Raw genomic sequence first — 14531 nt, forward strand, 5'->3', positions numbered from 1 at the left:
AAATCTGGTCGTCCCGTTAGACATTAATGGCAAATACAGTCTCTAGTATTCCCTTCTTCTTCTTCTTCTTCTAGGAGATTTTTTTGAAATGGGATAAATGTCGTTTATCGACAACGTAAAACAGTTTTAATGGCTATGGGCAGCTAGCCCTCTTGGATTACGGCTTGATGCATTCTCGCAACAACCTCTATTACAACTTTGCACATCCTTCCTCTCCATCCTTACCCTCAACAAACAATCCAAAAAATGGTTATTATGTATGTTTGTCATTTCTTGCTATTTTCTATGGTGGGAAAGGAATCAAAAAGTTTTCTTGATCCAACCCCCCAACCCCCAAAAAATCCTAAATAACATCTTTTCCTGGAGTGAAACCCTTCACCTGCCCCCCACGAACTCCTAAATCTTCGTATGATCATGCTGATTCAAGAGATGGTACACACACACTTACTTGTTTTTATCATAATATATTAACCATACAACCGCACATCACTAATGATTCTCAGTTGCCTCTTTTACTATGTGTAGGGGTACTTCACCCACATTTGAGCATAGCTGGATGGAGTATAGGCATTTTGTGGGAAGGGCAGCTAATTTATGGTAACACAGGAAGTATAGGCAAAGGAGACATCCTTGAAGCTACAATTGTTGGTCTTCATATAGGAATCGATTGAGCCCAATCTTCATCTATAAAGATTGCAAACATATGGTGCAACCTACAACAAATAGTGAACCTCTTTCAACCCATGAAGCACAAGAATTGGCCAATTGCTTATGTCCCTATTTTGGCAAGTCTAACTTCTTGTAAAAGCAATATAAATTTAGTACTTTTCAGAACCTCACCCTTGAACAATGGTTCAAAACTTTAGCTTATAGGTCTTCAAGTGTTTTAGAAAACACTTGGACAACTATAGATGTAACCAATCTATGTAACAATCCTTCTCAGTAATCTATCTTTTATTTCTATTAAAAAAAAAAAAGTCTCATTTGGTCAAAACTATAAACAGGAGAATCTCCTTCGAAACTGAACCATATTTGGTGAAATTCAGAAACCAAAAAAGCAGAGATAATCCTAGAACCATTATTTGGAATAGCTAGACAGCTGGTGTACCGTACGCTAGCAGTTATGAGTTAGTTTTTTCGGGGATTTCTAGAATCATTATTAGGTAGGGATGTCAATGGTATAGTGAGAGCTGATTTTGGTTTGGGATTTTTTTATTGAAAACATCACATCCAAATATGTACTATTAATAAAATTTTGATTTTGAATTGGTGCAATTTACGTTTGGATTGAGTTCAGACTAGGTTAATAGTTTAGATTCAAGTTAAGTTTAGTTTTTAGATCATTACCAACCAGTTATCAAATTATTTAAGCCCTGCTTCTAATTAAAAGTTATACATAAACCTCAGATTTTGCCTCTCAAGCTTAAAACCCAAATCAACCGACCTCTTTAACCCCTTTGGATATATAGTTTTAATGGATTAAGTTCTTTTAACAGTTTGATTCCATTCATTTAGTTTGAACTAAATATAGTTAGATTTTTCAATCTCCAACCCATATCCCGTCTAATTAATCTGATCTTTTGATACCCATCTGAACCCCATTGGTAATACGCTGCCACCTGCTTGTCCAACTTAGGGAGTTCGGGTCAGTTCTCCCATGTTAGGGAAGAACAATGTGCTCCTCCAACAGTTTTGAACCACATAGTAGGTGGTGAGGGCAACATCACACATGGGGTCCATTGAGACTTTTACTTCTGATATTTTTTAATATTTACAGGTGAGACTCACTCTTTACTGTGTGGTTTGAAACCGTCAGAAGAGTATATTGTTCTCCCCGTAATATATAGAAAAGTGATCAATTCAGACTCCAAACTTAGGGCACAATGGTGATGTAACTGTTTGGTCTCTTATTCTAATATTACACAGATATGAAAACAGAAGAAACAAGGAAAACCATTCGTGTCAAGAGGAAACTTTTCCAAGTTCTTTGAAAGAAAAAGTCACGGAGACTACAAAGACCGGAAGATTCTTCTTTTTCAAATCCCTTTGGGTTTATTCTTTATAGTGTGTGTGGCCTATGAGAGTAAGAAGCTGAGTCAGTTCTGACATGTTCATATGTTTCAACTTTTTATCTATAAAACATAAATATGGATATCCTTTCTATCCTCTTTCCACTTTCACATCACCAGATCCACTTGCATGATTTTGTGCTGAAATGGTCATGCTATGGTGGCTAAAGAAAGTCACATTTACATAAAACTTCATTATCTTGCTTTCCCTACTATCTACTCTCATCCACCTCAGCCTGATTAGAAGAAAATGCAAAAAGACATATCAGCACATGTGAGCACTCTCCTTACTGCATGGCTCTAAAGATCTAGTTGTCTTCTGTTGGCCGGGCCAACTTTCAAGTTAAACAGTAATCAAATTGGTGGTTGTTGGTATTTCTTCAGACTGAAGCTTTCTACCCTGGATGATGATAACATCTTTATACACTTTTAATCTTGATTTGCTTAGGGGTTGTGATTCTTTATTTACTTTTAAGTATTAAATCTCAAAGTTTAATTGCAAAAATTAAAAAATATATATATATTGCAAAAAAAATCAGAATCAACATGATGTTAAACAGTAATCCCACATCGACCGACATAGTTCACATAAGTATTTAACATCGGTTGTAGAACCTGATATAAAGATTTATAAAAACCTGGGCACCACTCCGTCACCTTTCACCAGATTGGTGTTTCTATGAGTGATAACGATGGATCTCTGTGTATTTTTAATACATGGACGATATGCTGACTCCGTTCCATGTAGTTGATAAGCACAAATCTCTGATCCTAGAAGCTGTCATCATTAACTCATTTACTTAACATCACCATTAGAAGAAAAAACAAGTACTTTCTTAAGATGATTTCCTATGGTAGTTTCTTAGAAACTCAGACTCCTTCGGTCAACCTAATACGTAAGAAAATTCTAGATATCATTGTGAACTCAAAAAGGGACAAGCTGGCGTTCATTATATGTCTATGTATCTTCCCCTTTTAAAATAATTAGAGATTTAAGAAATGATAATCAAATATGTGAATCAGTTGAATTAGTTTAGATGAGAATTGATTATGGTCGATCTTAATGTTTGCAAATCTTTTGCTGTTGTTCCATACCCAAAACCTTAGAAATTCTTCTGAATTTGAAAATCCATTCTACGGTTCTTGAGCACCAATTTAGACACTGATGATGGATTCTATGTTTTATTATGTGGATTTGAAATTCCATTGTAAGGTTCTTGAGTACCAATTTAGGTGCTTATGATGGATCTTGTGTCTTATTCTCTGAATTTGAAGATTCAATCTAAGGTTCTTGAACACCAATTTAGGTACTAATGATGAATTATGTATCTTATTCTCAGGATTTGAAGATCCAATTTAAGATTCTTGAGCACCAATTTAGGTACTAATGATAAATTCTGTATCTTATTCTCCGGAATTGAAGATCCAATTTAAGATTCTTGAGCACCAATTTAGGCCTATTTAAAAACCTTAGAAAAACCCATCTTCTTTTATATATATTCCATCTTACCAAATTAATTTTTTGGACAAGGGCATTTGTTTGTATTCTCCTTTTTCCAAAGTCACTAAAACATAAATGTTAATGTAAGAGGAGAGAAAATGGAGACTTTTCTAAGCTCTAAAAAGAAATAAATAAATAAAAAGATGTCATGGAAGGTCGCTAGAATTTATTTATTTATTATTATTATTTTTTAATCTTTCTGCCTTTTTTTTTGTGGGTCAATGACACAGCAAAGAAAAGGAGTGATCAGCCACCCAAGTTTCTTCCTTAATAAATACGGGTTCCAAGTTATGTCATTCCTTCACAAGCAGATTGTTTTTCTTTCCTTTGATCTATTGCAGTTGAGAGTTGGAAATTAAGAGTTGCAATCCTCCCCAGAGAAGTTAGGGTACTTTCAGGAGCAGATCAAAGCAGGAAGCAAGGATAAGATGGAGAACGCTATTCCAGATCATGTTATTGGGATTCCAGTAAACTCGGTTTCTTGCAAAATTGGAAAGGAAGAAGAAAAACCCACTCCAGTACCTGAATATGATAACCCATACTATATTTCCAGTCCTTCAAAGGATTCTCCCAGATCCAAACAAAGTAAATCTCTCTCTCTCTCTCTTAAAACAGCTACTTTGCTTATCTGTTAGCAATATCAAATTCGGATATTTAAGCTATGCACTAATGGCTTAGCTTTGAAATTGCAGATAGAGTTGAAACACTGATAGATTGGATCAACAAGGTGGGAAAAAGAGCTGACAGTTTCACACATGGAGTTTATGATCATGGTAATTGCCTTCATGCACGTTACTGTTAAATTATCAAATTTTCTTCTGGGTGACGACTATTTAACTAAATAGTTTTTTCTTTCTTGAAATTTCTCTTTTAATAACTTTTGTTTTTGTATCAGAAATCTGAACCAAAGCTTTCAAATCTTTTTTTCTTTTTCCTCCGTGACTAGTATTGCCATTATTTAGAACAATAAGAAAAGTATTTGAATGTTTCAAATTGTTGGATGTTACAGTTAAATTGGGATCCAAGGTATCAGCAACTGTGAAGGGGAAGTTGAGATTGGGTGCCAGAATTATTAAAGAAGGTGGTGTGGAGAAGTTATTCAAGCAGATCTTCAGTATTGGAGAAGGAGAGAAGCTATTGAATGCTTCTCAGTGTTATTTGTCAACAACAGCTGGTCCTATTGCTGGGCTCCTCTTTATCTCCACTGAAAATATTGCCTTCTGCAGTGAGAGATCAGTTAAAATCACTCTGCCAACGAAAGAGATTACCAGAACACCTTACAAGGTAAATTTCTGATCAAAATCTCAGAACTTGTGTATTTCTTGAAAATCTCTGTCCACAACTTCTTATTTCAGATGATCCTATTGAATATTCACTCAATAAATTCTTATTATCATTTTACAGGTCATGATTCCATTAAAGAAGATAAAGGGAGCCAACCAAACTGAAAATGTGAGGAATCCAAACCAGAAGTACATACAAGTAGTAACTGTGGATAAATTTGAGTTCTGGTTTATGGGTTTTCTAAATTATCAGAAAACTTTCAAGTACATTCAACAGGCCATCTATGAATCTTAGGCATGTCGGTTTCCAAAGAGAAGGGCAAACCTGGTTGCCAAAGGCTTCTGCACAAGAAGAGTCCAAGGGCAATTTTTCTACGCAATCTTATACCAGCAACTTTGCTGGAAGATCGTTTTGATGCCTTGACTTCATGACTACAATTATGATCCACAGACCTTTGTACCAAGGGCCATCCTTTTAAAGCAAGTCAATTCCCCGTCATTATAACAAGGGAATAGACTTTCTCCGCCAGGAACTCGGCACTAGCTAGGGCATCATGTATATATTTGTTGATGCTAGTGAAGGGTAACAACCTTCAGTGGTGTGCAGAAGTGATCTACCAGGCAAAGAGGGTTGTGGTTGCTGCATTGTTCAAGTGCCCACTAGCTGAACTCTTGGTCGCTGGGGTTTGGAGAAGGTTTTCGAGAAATATAATCCGTGCCATGAGAGATGGAAGCACAGTAGATGAACTTATCCATACATCAGTGATCCAATCTCTTAGACTTGTAAAGAGAATTATCCCTTGCTGAGATGAAATCGTCAGATTTTCTTCTGAATCTAGTAGTAAAGAAGGCCAAGTTGAATTCAACAATTTACCTCCAATGACGCATTGACTGAAGAAGCATCAAGAATCCACCCTGTATATGGTGCCTAGAACAAGTTCTAATTTTCATCTTTCTTTTTGCAAATGCTTACTTCGTTCAAATCAATTCATGTATATACTTTGTGATTATGTTAATGAAACTTATGTTATACAAGGCATGGGATATCTTCCATTCAATACTTTTTAAATAATTCCCAATATTCCTCCACCTTTTAAAGACAGTCCAGGGGATTTTACTTTGTTGAAATAAAATCAATATTGCTGCTAAGGAATTTGCCTTTACTCATAATTTGTGTATGTTCAAATCCTCTACATCAACAAGAAGAGGCTTGTACTCCTCTCAACACGCCTTCATTTCATATTTAGGAGAGGATCCACCTCTGAATATGTATGATCCACTTTTTCAATGCTCAAAACTGAGTTCTCTCCTAAATGTGTGGTGGAAGGTATGTGAAGGGAACTCAACTCCCGTACTCTAATATTTATGCAAACCCTAAACATAATTGAAAGATTTATGTCCCTACAGATTGAATTTCTGAATATTCCTTCAACCCCACCATAGCTTGGTTTCCTTGAGTACAATCATCCACATTAATTTCAATTACATTACAATATTGCAAAATCCCAACCAAAATGAAGTATAATAAATATTGTTACATATATAATACTAATTCAAAAATGACAGAATAAAATAGTAGAAAAAGATTTGATATTAAACTTTATGCATAAACATGTATATGCCAAATATATTCCAAACCTTAAATAACTTTCACTTGACTTTCATGTAAATTTATATCTTCTTGGGAACTTGGAGGCTCAGGTTTTCAAAATAGTCCTATTCATAGTAATTTTATACGCAATAAACATTTATTTAGATCCTTGTAAGTAATGTCGTGAAAGGAAAATTGAGATTTGCTTTTCAACTAGATATTCTGAAATTTAAAGATGTTTTGTGATTTCTATTTTATGCGGACACTAATCAATATAATAAATTGATTTTCTCACCTACTAAATAAAATATTTTTCTTATGATAAGATGATATTCTTTGTTTGCCCTAGAAGAAATTGGACTTAATTCAATATGAAGTACCTAACGGTTCGTTTTTGTCAAAATAATAATAATAATAATAATGATAATGATAATGATAATAATAATAATAATAATAATAATAATAATAAGGGTACCCCTCTCCCCAGGTGGTCTAAGTCACGTCAGAGTCTGCGATGGCTCCCCGTGGTTTCATAAATGATTAAATAAGGACAAGCGAAACGTAGTTTAATAATGGACGAAAATACCCTCTCTTTTTTATTATTTTTTCTTTTAACAAGTTTATTTAAAACTAAATGTAAAAACTAAAGAATCTCAACCAGAGGTGAGACCCCGGTGTTCCTCACCGGCTCTCCATCTTCCCGTCATCGGCCAAGAACCCGCGGGGAAACCACCGAGTGGGGGAGCAGCCCTACTCAATACCACAAGTACCTCCCTCCGGCCAAATATGTAACCTCATTTGGCGGCAAGCCCTCAACGCGCCATAACGGATTTCATCTCTCCATCACCCCAACCCGAGAAAAACCCAAACCCAACAACCCCGTCTCACTGGTGGAAAACCAGATAAATACTATCAGCCAGCTCCAAAGACCCTTCTCTCCCTCATATGGGTAGCGCCGACGAGAACACATTTTGGGAAAATCTCTCCCAGCGCGCCGGGGAACGAGAACCAAGCGCGCGCCGGCGCGGCGGGGTGGAACACATGGGCTTCTTAGTCACCGAAGAATTCCCACAACAAGAAACACAAGTCGCCACGGGTTGGAAGAAGGGACCAAACCGAAAAGGTGATACCACGGACTTGAATAAGGATTGAAATAGGGAGGAAGAGGAACCCTAGCTCGCCTTAAACCAAGAAAACACTCTTTGTTCCTATGTTGCAGCTGTTTTGAGACAAGATGCCGAGTGATCATCACAGGATTTGAAAACCCCATCGATCGAAACTATTCTTTCTTTGGGATCGGAAAACAAGGATTAACACAATTGTTTTGAAACAAGAGCCGAGTGATCACACTGAGGCAACAGGGGAACACAAACCGAATAAAGTAAATGCATATAAGATAAAACGATTCATTGCTTGAGTTGAATGTTATATAGTGATAAGCACTTGAATTTATCTCTTTGAGAATTATAATTTGGAATTTGGTTGCTACCAATGATATCCACCCATCTCCATCACACTCGACGCTACATCTAACCTCTCGCATCTCCTTCTATGATCTCAAAACCACATGTTCAATTCATCTCGGATCCATAGTGCCAACACGAAAGCCCAAAAAGAAAAGAGCAAACAAGAAGGAAGACAGGAAGGAAAGAAAAGAAAAAAGAGAAAAAGAAAGAAGAAAAAAGAACCAAGAGAAAGCGAGCAAGAAGAAGAGAAACGGAAAAAACAAGAAAAGGGCAGAAGAAAAAAAAGAAAAAAGAAAAGAAAAAGAAGAAAAGGGGGTAAGAGATTTAGATACATATAAAAAACTAAAAAAAAAAAAAAAAGGGAAAAAATCATAAGAATAAAGTAGGGACAATATAATAATAATAATATAATAAGTAATAATGTAATATGTAATGATGATAATGATGATAATGATAATAATAATAATAATAATAATAATAATAATAATAATAATAATAATAATAATAATAATAATAATAATAATGGATAATTACTGTTGCCCCCTTGTAGTTTGATTTTATTACTAATAAGACCCTATTCTTTACGAAATTACTATTGCCCCCCTTCGTTATAACGGTGTTAAGTTGCCATTAAGTTTGAATATGCAATGTCTAATTTGCCCTTCATTAAAATTAAGAAATCAAAAGACGATGCTACCCCATTTATAAAACCAGATTAAATGTCAATTTTATCCTAAACTTCATTTATTTTGAATTAATGAAATGGGCAAAATCCAAATCCGATTTGGTTTCCCACCTTCACAAAACTTCATCTATTTTGAATTAAAGAAATGAGCAAAATCCAAATCCGACTTGTTTTTCCACCTTCACTAAACTTCATTTATTTTGAATTAAAGAAATGAACAAAATCCAAATCCAATTTGGTTTCCCACCCTCACTAAACTTCATTTATTTTGAAAAATTTTTAGGTGATATTCAGTTTCCAATTTGAGTTGAATTCGATTTTCCTTCCTTTTCCGTTTCTATTTGAGTTTTATTCAATCATTCTTTCTTTTTTTTTCCACAGTTAATTAAGGGTATTACTGTAACTTGACAAAAGGGTAAATAACTAAAGAGATAAGTATAAGGGTATTTTGGGGTTTTTGAGAAAATATAAAGATCCCACATCATCAGTTAACTAACGGAACTTAACGGTAGGGGGGCAATAGTAATTATAGACAAAGTTGAAGGTTGGATTAGTAATTTTGAAAAGTACAGGGATACAGTAGTGATAAAATCAAAGTACAGGGGACCAATAGTGTTTATCCCTAATAATAATAATAACATAAGCTTTTGTTTTTTTTCTACTTTCATAACACCAAATTCATTTTGGGTACTAGATCCCCTAACATGGTTTTGTGCTAAAATGGTATAGTGACTAAAGAAAGAGAAACTTGGATAAAGATCATTGTCTTGTTGGTCAAGTGGATCACAATTATAGTTTGAGGTCAAGATATTGAAAAATGAATTAAGATCTTCTAGCTGCGACTATAAGGGATTGTATACTCCTCACACGCCCTCAACCACATGTTTAGGAATTGGGGCCTACCTCTAGTCCACTTTAAAAATACTCGAGAGGTGGGATCCTCTCTTAAATATATGGTGAAGGGATGTGAGGGGAAACAGTCCTCTACCCCTACTAGTAGAGGATTTGGACTCTCAAAAGACAACCTATTAACAAAAATTGTTGGGACAAGACTATATATATATAAAGGGTTAAAATCAATGGACGAGATCTGAATCCACTAATCTCACCAACCAAATAGGGGTTGTTGTTTTCCTTTATGATAAGATGATTTTCTTTACTTGTGCTATAAGAATTAGGAGCTAAGTCAGATCTGATGCATCCAATTTAGCATAACTATATGTCGTTTTGTTCTTTCATAACACGAAATCTACTACCATAGTTTTTTTGTTGAAATGGTAGGATGATCAAAGAAAGAGAAATTTAAATAAAACATCATTATCTTGCTGAGTCGGTGATTATAGTTGTAGTTTGAGTTCATGATATGAAGAAACAGTTTCTCGACAAAAATTGCTGAGGTAAGATTGCATAAGAATATGACAACTCATAGTTTTGTGTAACCTTCACACATCAAGTTGACCATCATTATCTTACTCTCGCTAATTTCCAGTCTTCCACCTCAGGCCAACAGTATAGATCAGCAGATGTTGGCATTGTCCCTGCTTGCTTTAAGGGTTCCTTGTTATTCATTTAAGTATTTTGACAATGCTGACTCAGTTCCACGCCATCGGTGGAGACAAATTCCTTATCTTTGAGACTTTCAATGTTTGTTTGGAAGATTCTATATACAAATAAAGAAAATCAAACCAGTTGAATTCTCTTGGTAACTTCTTGGAAACTGAATCTCATTTGGTCAAATTTGTAAACAGGAGAATCTCCATTGAAACTGAATCACATTTGGTAAAATCTAAAAACCAAAAAGAAAGAAAATCCAAGAACCATTATTAAGAACCAATGGTGATGTAACTGTTGGTCTCTTATTCTAATATTACACAGAGATATGAAAACAGAAGAAACAAGGAAAACCATTCGTGTCAAGAGGAAACTTTTCCAAGTTCTTTGAAAGAAAAAGTCGCGGAGACAACAAAGACCGGAAAGATTCTTCTTTTTCAAATCCCTTTGGGTTTATTTTTTATAGTGTGTGTGGCCTATGAGAGTAAGAAGCTGAGTCAGTTCTGACATGTTCATATGTTTCAACTTTTTATCTATAAAACATAAATATGGATATCCTTTTTATCCTCTTTCCACTTTCACATCACCAGATCCACTTGAATGATTTTGTGCTGAAATGGTCATGCTATGGTGACTAAAGAAAGTTAGATTTAGATAAAACTTCATTATCTTGCTTTCCCTACTATCTACTCGCATCCACCTCAGCATGAAGAGCAAAAAAATGCAAAAAAAAAAAAAAAAAAAAAGCCTATGTTACATGTCAGCACATGTGGGCACTGTTCTTACTGGCTTTAAAGAGCTAGCAGTTAACTTCTGTTGCCCAACTTTTAAGTTAAACTTTAATCAAAAAGTGGTTGTTGGTATTTCTTCAAACTGAAGTTTTCTATTCTACCCTTAGACGTTAACATTTAATCTAATATCATAGAAGTTTTTTTTTTTTTTTTAAACAAATAATAACTTATATTAAACTCTCTAGGCTAATGCTAGAGGAAAGAAAATTAGTGTTTACAAAATAAGGTGGGGGCTGCAACCAGATATGATTAAGCTGAAATTTCTTAGAGCCACGGGCTAAAAAATCAGCAAGATAGTTACAAGATCTATGGACAAAGCGAAAATTTATATACACCAAACTAGAAGAGAGCCTCAGAATTTCCTGGACTAAGCCATGACTTGGCCAATCTAGAGATTGGACCTGGCCATTTAAGGCCTTTACAGCTATGAGGCAATCTGAAAATATTACAACCTGGTTAATATGCAAATTACATATAAGTAAGACAGCGTCTCTAATTGCTTCTAATTCTGCTGCAATTGCTGAAAAACCAAACCCAAAGTTAACCTTTGCAAGAACAAAATGCCATGTAGGATTCCAAACAATGTTATCCTCCCTGAATGCCTTGAAGACTTGTCCCACGAAGCATCTGAGAAAACCTTGAAACATAGTTTGAGGTGGTAAAAGATTTGTATCTGAAGCACTATTGTTGCTTGCTGTGATATCCACACTATCAATTGGACCATGGATAGAAGGGTGTTCTTGCACCCAGTGAATTTCGTTGAGTAACTTATTCATCCAAATCATAGTATTAAAAAGTGAAGCACTTTTACCATTAAATAAAAATTCATTTCTTGCATACCAAATGACCCAACAAAGTATACTACTAATTGTATGCATATGTAATATTAAGGGTGTCGATTCGGTACGGTAACGGTAATTCGGTATGGTATGGTACGGTATTGAATTTGAAAACCTCAAACCATAACCGACCGACCATATTTAAACGGAAACAAAAAACCGGAAAACCGAAACAGAAACCACGGGACGGGAAGGAAGGGAACAACCAAGAAACAGCAAAAAGCACGAGGAAATAAAAGCAACACAACGCGGACAACAACCACACCACAACCGAAAACACCCCCCACCCCCCGGACCGCCCACGCCCAACCAAAAAAAACCCGGAAGACAACATCAAGAAACGAAGAAAGAAAACCCAAAAAAAGGCAAGCACAAAAAAGACAAGCGAGATGGAAAGAAGCGCGCAACAAAGAGGCAAGAAGCGCAAAGAACGACCGACGGGAACACCACGGCAACCAACCGCGGACCCGACCACAAGCAAGCAAAGCCAAGCGAGCGACAACACCAGACACAAAGCCCATAAAGAGCAATCAAAACATCCACAAACACAAACCAAACCAAGAACAGAGGAGAACCACACAGCCACAACCAAGCGCCAAGGAGACCTGGAAGGAAAAAACAGAACAACACACAAGCAGACGAACCCCGACCCCGGACAGAACACACGAAACCGCAAAACCAAAACACAAAGGCCAAGGACACAAACCAGCCAACAGGGAAAACCAAACAGAAACAAAACAACACAAAACAGAAATCAACAAACCAAAAAGACGCAACCAAGGGCACAAAGGACAACCCCGACCAAAAGAAACAAAGCGCAACAAGCAAAGACAACCGGCCGCCCGCTCGATGGATAACAAAGGAAAGTAGGTTGAATAGGGGTAGGGAGTTAGCGGAACGGAGAAACGGAGAAAACGGGATCCGGTATCGGTTAGCGGCGGCGGTATTCCAACGGTGACACCGACCATCCGGCCAGACCAATGACGGACATCCCGCTTTCAACGGTTGGTATGGTACGGTTTAAACGGTTCGGTACAGTATGGTTTAACGGTTTTTTAACCATATTGACACCCTTATGTAATATCCTAGAAGTTGTCATTGTTGACTCTTTCACTTGAAATCACCATTAGAAGAAAAAACAAGTATTTTCTTAAGATGATTTCTTATGGTAGCTTCTTACAATTTTTTATTTTTTATTTTTTGTGGGAAGCTTCTTACAAATTGAATCACCTTCGGTCAACTAAAAACATTAGAAGATTCTAGACCATTGTTAACTCAAAAAGGAACAAGGTTGGGCATATCACTTCTGTGTCTTAAGCTGGTGTTCATTATATGTCTATCTCTCTTCCTTTTTACCATGATCAGAAATTTAAGTATGATAATCAAATATGTGAATCAGTCGAATTTGGATGAGAATCGATTATGATCGATCTTTAACGTTTGCAAATCTTTTACTGTTGTTCCATACCCAAGTTCGTGAGCACCAATTAAGAAACTAATGGTGGATTCTGTGCTTTATTATCTGGATTTGAAAATCCATTCTAAGGTTCTTGAGCACCAATTTAGGCATTAATGATGGATTCTATATCTTATTTTCTGGATTAAAAATTCAATCTAAGTTCTTGAGCACCAATTTAGGCACTAATGATGGATTATGTATCTTATTCTCTGGGTTTGAAGATTCAATCTAAGGTTCCAATTTAGGCGTGGTTAAAAACCTTAGAAAAATCCATTCTCTTATATATGATATTCTATCTTAACACATTAATTTTTTGGACAAGGGCATTTGTTTGTATTCTTTAGTTCCAAAGTCACAAAAACATAAATGTTAATCAAGATGAGAAAAAATGGAGACGTTTCTAAACTCTAATAAGAAATAAATAAATAAAAAGATGTCATGGAAGGTCACTATAAAATTTTCTTCTTTTTTTTTTTCCAAATCTTTGTGCCTTTATTTTTATGGTGAGCCGTCAATGACACAGCAGAAGAAAAGGTGTGATCAGCCATTCAAATTTCTTCCTTCATAAATAAAATTGTAGGATAGTCATGCTATAATATGTGTAGCTAGAAGTTAGTCTCAGAAATATCCGTAACTAAATTGATGCCGAAACAAAAAGAATCAATGCCAAACAGAAGAATTGATTGAAAATGGAGAACTCTATCTTTCAAAAGTTTCTTCAAAAACAATAATATTTAGTTACTCAAAAAAGATGCACAAAACATGATTTTATAGTGCCAAGAAACCCTAAAACGAAATAAACACAAAATTATGAAAATGCCTCTTAAAATAGTAAAAGGCTCAAAAAACAACATCCATTACCCCTAAGCAGTGCATCCTTCTCACAAACTCATTAACATGATGAATTTCATCACATTCTAAGTCCGAGACCTTGAGTTACCCCATGCATCACCCCATATGCATCATATACTTTCCACCGTTAGAAGATATATAACCATAGAAATATCCATCACTATAATTTATGTATCTAAAAGTTAGATGCGGAAACATCCACAACTATCAAACGCATCTATAGATATAGATTCAAAAACATCCGTAATTAAAAAACTGTAGCTATGGGCAACCATGCGGTCTTTTATGTGTAATTACTGTATTTGCGACGGAGCCTGTAGGAATGGATAATAAAATATAGGTAATTCACAGCCATAGGCTATTGCTACGGATTTCATTATCTTTTATAGCGGAAAATTCGCGATTATATGCCCAATTTGTTGTAGAGTAAAAGATGTCACGGAA

General features: G+C 35.6%; 1 protein-coding gene across 1 annotated transcript; it reads left to right on the plus strand.

Annotated features, from left to right (window-relative positions):
* Positions 1–3890: 3890 nt before the first annotated feature.
* LOC149012634 (putative GEM-like protein 8) lies at positions 3891–5994 on the plus strand. Its single transcript, XM_089158817.1, has 4 exons — positions 3891–4155; positions 4263–4343; positions 4580–4854; positions 4975–5994. Exons 1-4 carry the CDS (start codon positions 3999–4001, stop codon positions 5146–5148), a joined length of 687 nt encoding a protein of 228 aa, XP_089014943.1. The 5' UTR covers positions 3891–3998; the 3' UTR covers positions 5149–5994.
* The last annotated feature ends 8537 nt before the right edge of the window (positions 5995–14531 follow it).

Source organism: Hakea prostrata, chromosome 6, assembly GCF_041222555.1.
Source record: "Hakea prostrata isolate BN-2017 chromosome 6, UWA_Hpros_2, whole genome shotgun sequence".
NCBI lineage: Eukaryota > Viridiplantae > Streptophyta > Magnoliopsida > Proteales > Proteaceae > Hakea > Hakea prostrata.